Source organism: Apium graveolens, chromosome 3 (genome assembly GCF_009905375.1).
Source record: "Apium graveolens cultivar Ventura chromosome 3, ASM990537v1, whole genome shotgun sequence".
NCBI classification, from domain to species: Eukaryota; Viridiplantae; Streptophyta; class Magnoliopsida; order Apiales; family Apiaceae; genus Apium; species Apium graveolens.
Genome location: NC_133649.1, coordinates 95210893 through 95218462, shown reverse-complemented (window position 1 = coordinate 95218462; position 7570 = coordinate 95210893). Strand labels below are relative to the sequence as shown.

At 30.6% G+C, this 7570-nt stretch overlaps 1 protein-coding gene across 1 annotated transcript; it reads left to right on the top strand.

Annotated features, from left to right (window-relative positions):
* The first annotated feature begins 2640 nt into the window (after window positions 1-2640).
* LOC141714447 (uncharacterized) lies at window positions 2641-3332 on the top strand. The gene is made up of 2 exons (XM_074517966.1): window positions 2641-3099; window positions 3201-3332. The coding sequence occupies exons 1-2, from the start codon at window positions 2641-2643 to the stop codon at window positions 3330-3332; spliced, it is 591 nt and encodes a 196-aa protein (XP_074374067.1).
* The last annotated feature ends 4238 nt before the right edge of the window (window positions 3333-7570 follow it).

Sequence of the window (7570 nt, the reverse complement as noted above, 5' to 3'; positions counted from 1 at the left end):
ACTATTCAAAATCCCAAAATATGACACATTAATGATACAATAGTAGATTGAATATAATTTATTATTAAAACTATATATAGCTGTGATTTAATTTCACGTTCCTATATTTCTTAATATATGTATATATGTTATAACAATTTTACAATAAACTATCAAAAATAAAAACAATATCAGAAACAATAATATATATGTACATAATAAAAATTTAAAAATGTAATTTTAAATATTTTTTAAAAATATAAATATTAAAAAGTTGTGCACCTAATATACAAATATAAATTATATTCCTTATATATAATAAGTGTAAGGGGCTTATTATCCAAACTTTTGGTCATGTGCCGCCAAACAATCTCAATCATTGATCTAATATAATTAAAAATATATGGTTAAGATTATATTTTATTAGGATAAGTATATTCATATTACAATAATAAATAGAAAATGATTATAGTATTCCAATACTCCCTCTGTCCCTTTGAGTTGTTAACATTTGAAATAAAGTGTTTGACACGCATTTTAAGGCTCTTGTCTAGTATGGTTGTATAACTTATTTTGAAAATTTTCTTTTTGGAATAAAAATTTAAACATTTAATATTTATTTTGAAGAAAATATTTTGAAAAATAATTTATGTAACTATATTAAATATGTGCTTTAAAATACTTGTTGAACACTTAATTTCAAATGTTAACAACTCAAATGGACGGATAGAGTACTATTTAAACACCAATTGGGTTACGATGTTATAATACAATCCTAAATAAAATATGTTTAGATATTTAACAAAGCATAAATATAAAAAAAATTACATTGTTCTACTACTATTCAAACACCAAAATATAATACAATGATACAAAAATTGATAGAGTAACACCATATATTGTACTATATATAGTTGTACTTCAATTTCCTATCCGTAAATTTCTGAGTATATGCATATTTGTTGCAATGATATAATAACAAACTATCAAAAATAAAAATAATATTACAACAATGTCACAAATAACGATATATATATACATTAAAAAAATTTTAAAAATAAATTTTGAAAATAAAAAATAAATTTTAAAAAACTTTGCATCACACGAGCTATAATTTAGTACAAAAAAATGCAAATACAAAATTTGATGTGTCTTGTTGCTCTTTTATCAAATTGACGGTTCCACTTTCATTGTGTTATAATATGATATAAAAATGATTCTCAAACCTTAATCAAGAATACTCGTAAAACTTATCAAGGAATTCTATCAAAATTTATCGAGGAATACTTGTGCAATTTCTTTGAAAAGAAACTTAGTAAGAAAGAATTGTAAAGATTATTAAGGAAGACTTACGAAACTTACTAGTGATGAACTACGATTCTTATCAAAGAAGACTTAGGGCCCATTTGTTTGTAGCTGAATAGCCCTGAAGAGACCGTATCTGAGCGATTCCACTTATTCATATTGTTTGGGTTTGGTTTACTTGCTGACCGAATCATATTTTACTACTGAATCATTCTGTTCAAATACTCTGCGTGATTGATTCAGAAAAATATAGATTCAAATATTCATAGCTTGAAGCCTCGATTATATAATCAATATGACATCCGCACAAAAAAATACAACCTAATAAAAGCATAAAATTTTGTACATGTCTAAATTATTAATTATTGGGGTTTTAATATTTGAAATAAAGTATTCGATACGTATTTTATCACTCCTATTTATTATAGTTATATAAATTATCTTTTTATTTTTTTTCTTCTGAATAAATATTAAATGCTTAAACTTTTATTCAAAAAAAAGAATTGTTTTAATATAAGTTATACAACTGTGCTAAGAGCCTTAAAACGCGTGTCACATACTTCATTTCAAATGTTAACAACTCAAGGGACAGGGGAGTAATATTTTTTTAATATATAATTTTATATCGTTATTTTATCAAAACACTATGTTCAATTAGATCTACAAAATTGGAAAAAGAATGACATTTAGATTACTAAAAATAAATAGCCAAATAATATTATTCACTCTGGATTCGAATTTTTGATTATTTCAAATCATTAAGAAATATTAATCATTCAGGTATAAATCAATTAGATTTACCAAATGACCCCTTAGATAGCTTTCTTAGTAAGACTTGTCAACCAACCTTTATAAATATGACCTTCATTTATTGAAATCAGATATACTAAATTATATTGAAATACAATTCTCTCTTCAACTTGTATTCTCATTATATGTGCAATTATTAAGTTATTTATAATCAAGTAATTCAAGATTTATGACACGTTATTTACAACACGTTATCAGCATGAGTCTCTGCCCGAGCAAGCTTTATTTTATTATTTATGAAGGAGGTATTGTCCAAGTAAACTCTATTCACGAAGAAGGTATTACCCGGATAAGTTTTATTTAATGAAAGAGGTACGTTTTAAATTTAAGCATTTGATTCTAATTATTATAGTTATTTATTTATATTACTGTTTAAATGCTATAAAGATGGCTATGTCGTCTAAGTATTACCCAAAATTTTTCTGGTTGGCTATGTCATCGAAACATTTGTATTAATCGTATCATATATGTTATTATTTCAAAATAATTGTTTAAATATATTTTTAAAGAAATATATCATGTTTTAATATTTATTTTATATTCGGAATGGCAAATCTTGCAAAATTAGATTTTGTTGCGTCAGATTTGTCTGGGGATAATTATTTATCTTGGGTGGTCGATGCGGAATTACATCTTAGTGCTAACAGGCTAAAAGACATCATAGAATCAGGAAATACCCCAATTGTTGAACAAAATGCCAAAGCTCTCATTTTTCTTAGACACCACATCCATAAAAATTTGAAATCTGAATATCTAACTGTGAAAAATCAACCCACCCTTTGGACTAATCTCAAAGATAGGTTTGATCTCCAAAAACTTGTCCAGTTTCCACATGCCCGTTATGACTGGATAAATATAAGGTTGCAAGATTTTAAATCTGTCGCTGAATATAATTCTGCCTTGTTTAAAATACGCTCAAAACTGATTTTACGTGGTGAAAATATTATTGACACTGACATGATAGAAAAAACCCTTTTAACCTTTCACCCCAAAACTATGATTCTGGCATAATAGTATAGAGGCGCAATTTTCGGAAGTATAGGGAGCTGAAATCTCTTCTTCTTATCGCTGAAAAGATTTATGAGTTATTACTGAAAAATCATCAGATACGTCCAACAGGCTCTGCCCAGTTACCTGAAGTACATAACACGTCATTCCAGAAGAATGGGCGTGGGAAAGGGCATAGAGGAGGACAAGGTTACGGACAAAACCGTGGACATGGAAATTTTCGAGGCTAGTTTCTAAATCATTAGAATTCTAGACACCTGAAGTGGCAGCGTGATGGTTACAACAACTCTGACCACCAGAAGTGGCAACATGGAGTGTCAAATAAAAGAAAGGACCACAAGAAGAAAATACTAGGGATATTTGTCTAAGATTTGTCACACATGGGCATTGACGACGTACTTGTCACAAACCGAAACATCTAGTTGACCTCTACGAGGAAAATAAAAAGAATAACGGAAAAAGGGTGGAAACGAATTTCGCTAATCATAATCTAAGTAATGAACCAAACAACAAGATCTCAAATGAATTTGACATTGTTGCTAACCTTTATTATGATTTAGATAACTAGGTTTCATTTGTATTTCTTTGATTTTATGTTTTAGACGTGCTTGTTTTAATATAATGCTTTCACGTACTTGTTTTATGTTCTTGTATTATGTACGTGGTTTGCATAATAAAATTATTATTCACTTATATATACAACATAAATATTGGAGATATATGCATTGCTGACTACGCAACCAATCATACAATTTTACAAAATCAGAAATATTTCTCAAAATTGACTAAAACCGACTCACACATTTGGACGATTTCGGCAACATCAAATATCATAGAGGGTTTTGGAAAATCCAGTTTTATACTACCAAATGAGACACAAATTCACATACATGATGCTCTATATTCTAGCAAATCCACTAGGAATCTTCTGAGTTTTAAAGATATTCGTCTTAATGGTTTACATGTAGAAACCAGTAGAGAAAATGAAAAAGAATATCTCCTTATCACCTCAATCACCTCAGGGCATAAGAAGATCTTATAAAAATTACAATCAATCTCATCTGGATTATATTCTACCGAAATTAGAGTAATTGAGTCTCACAGTATCACTACTCCCAAAATTATAGATCCAAAATCACTCACCCTTTAGCATGAAAGACTTGGTCATCTAGGAGTATCCGTGATACGTTGAATTATAGAAAATTCTACAGGACATCCCCTTAAGAATCAAAAGGTTATACCACGTGATGACTTTCCTTGTTTATCATGTTCTTTGGGAAAACTAATTGTTCGACCATCTCCAGTTAAACTTTAAAACGAGTCTCCAGATTTCTTAGCAAGAATTCAAGGTGATATATGTGTTCCTATTCATCCATCATTTGGATCATTTAGATATTTCATGGTCCTAATCGATGCTTCCACTAGATGGTCTCATATTTGTCTACTCTTGACCATAAATACAGCTTTTGTCAAGCTTCTTGCTCAAATAATCAAATTACGAGCCCAATTTTCTGATAATCCTATCAAATCAATTCGACTAGATAATGCCGCTGAATTAACATCTGCTACTTTTAATGATTATTTTATGTCAGTAGGAGTCTCTGTCGAACATCCTGTAGCCCACGTGCATACACAAAATGGTTTAGCGGAATCGTTATTTAAAAGACTTCAGCTTATTGCACGACCCTTACTTCTAAGATTTAAATTACCCACTTCTATTTTGGGTGACGCAATACTTCATATCGTAAATATAATTAAGATAATACCATCTTCTTACCACAAATAATCTCCATATGAATTAGTTCTTAGTCAAACCCCTAATATTTCATATTTTAAGATTTTTGGTAGTGTTGTATATGTTCCAATTGTACCTCCACAAAGATCTAAAATGGGACCGCAAAGAAGAGTAGTTATATATGTTGATTTTGATTCACCATCTATTATAAGATATCTTGAACCATTAACTGGTGATGTCTGTACTGCTTGATACGATGATTGTCATTTTGATGATGAGTCTGTATTCCCTTCATTAGGGGGAGATAATGTTTTGCATAAGTTAAATTATGAAATGACATGAAATGCATCAGAATTAAGTGTTATGGATTAACGAACTAAACAATGTGAATCTGTGGTTATAAGAATCATTCATATGCAAAATATTGTTAATCAAATGCCAGATGCTTTTAATGATTTTAGACATGTATTAAAATTACATATACCTGTTGTTAATACACCGGAAAGGGTTGAAATACCTATTCATAAAGCAATTCTTGAACAATTGGTTGGTAACTCAAAATCACGCCAGAAGCATGGTAGACCTGTTGGTGCAAAAGATGTTATACCATGAAAATGGAAATTGATTGGACATGCCCCTGAAGTGGCAAGTGTTATAGAAAATATCTCAGAAGCGGTATTACCTCCTAAAGAGGTTCGAGCCCTTGAAGTGGCTATATCAAATACCCCTGAAGCGGTATCACCTCCAGAAGAGGTTAAAACCCCTGAAGTGGTTGTGACAAAACCACCAAAAGTGGTATTGCCTATAGAAGAGGATATTTCCCCAGAAGTGGCACATGCTTCAATGGAAGCAAAGGTACCTGAAAATATCTCACTGAGTTATGTACATAACGGAAAATTATTGGATCATGGGGGTATTGAGTTTGATGATGTATATGCTTTTTCCGTGGCATGTGATATTATTATAAACTCCGATCATGAACCACAAAGTGTGGAAGAATGTAGTCAAAGAGATGATTGGCCAAAATGGAAAATTGCACTACAGAAAGAATTGCAATCCTTGTGCAAGAGAAATATGTTATACAAGATATGCATGTACAATAACAAGACTAAGTCAAATTGATAGCCCTAAGTAAGTTGTATGATAATCTAAGTTTGCACTTTTTATTGTATCACTTACGTCTATAAAAGTGTAAATAGATTATACTGGAATTTTTTTTGTAAACAGTCTCAAGCCTAAGAATAAACTCTGGAAGAAGATCATGAAGATCATGCCTCAGAGACATTGTGAAGAAGATTGGAGTTAAATAAATCTGTTTTGAGAAAAACATTCTAAGTCAAGAAATCAGCAAATCACAGATTAAGTCTTATAGAGAATTCATTCGAGAACTCCAGAATGACTTATCGACAAGTCAAAAGTAGCTTATAGAGAAGTTTTAGAGATATCGACAAGTCAAATGAAGATATGAAGATTGGAGATATCGACAAGTCATTTTTGCAATAGAGAACTCAAAGATATCAACAAGTCAAATTGAAGATGTGAAGATTGGAGATATCGACAAGTTAAATTATCATTAGAGATCTCAGAGGTATCAATAAGTCAATATGCTTATAAAGATCTCAGAGATGTCGACAAGTCTTTTCTACATGCATAAATTCAGAGATCTCGACAAGCCAAATTTTCTTATAGAGAACTCAGAGACTTCGATAAGTCAAAACAACTATAGATTAATAAGAGATCTCGATAAGCCATTATACTTATCGAGATATCGAGTTCTCTATATAACAAACAGAAGATCTCGATATGAAACTCAAAGTACAAGATGCAGACCAGTTAAATATCCAAGATTATCAATCAACAAACAAATCAATCACTGATTTGAAAAGTCTATAAAAAGCAGCTTGAAGAGTTCAAAATAAAAGGCAAAGATTAACTGACAAAGTAAAGTCACAGACATGCACGATTTGCAAATGTACACTAAGCTAGAAATAGAAAGTTTTAGTTAACTTAAAGCAGGGTTTAGTACATGATATCGCATGCTGTGTAAAACCAGTGTTTATTGTTCAATAAAGTAAACACTGGATGTTTTGTTTTAGATGTAACAAATAGATCTAAAATTCTTGTAACTTTCTCAAGAAAGAAGTTGAGTTCTTTATCAAAAAGAACCCAGAAATTTGTAGCAATACATACTTGATTTTAATATAAAAATAAGTGAGTCTTGAAGATAGTGTGTTCATTTGCATGTTTTATTACTTCCGTTAAAACACTTTATCCCTACAAGTTAGATTACTTTGTTCACCACATCCATAACAGTTCAAAAAGCTTTAAAATAATCCAAAACACATTCACCCCCCTGTGTTGTATTCATTTTAGAGATGCACAAAAGGCCACCGGGCCGGGTTTTGATCGGGCCTTAAAAAGCCCAGGCTTTGACCGAGCCAGGCTTTTCGGGCTTTGGCTTTGACTGGGCCGGGCCGGGCTTTCCGAAAATGTCAGAGCCTGTTTGGGCCCTCGAGGCGGGCCTAACCGGGCTTTTTTCGGGCCATAACGGATCGGTAAAAATAAACATATTTATAGAATTATATGTTTTATCATTGGGATCCAAATATATATAATGTACTTACTATATCTTCTTTTATTATTTATGCAATGAAGTATATAAATAATATTAGTAATCACAATTATGTAAATATATATGTGTTTATAGTATTATTTATATTTATAGTAAATGTG

Coding starts and splice junctions, on each gene's coding strand:
- LOC141714447 (XM_074517966.1), top strand. CDS start 2,641: ATGGCAAATCTTGCAAAATTAGATTTTGTTGCGTCAGATTTGTCTGGG. Junction 3,100..3,200: donor ACCCCAAAACTATGATTCTG/GCATAATAGTAT, acceptor AAAAATCATCAG/ATACGTCCAACAGGCTCTGC.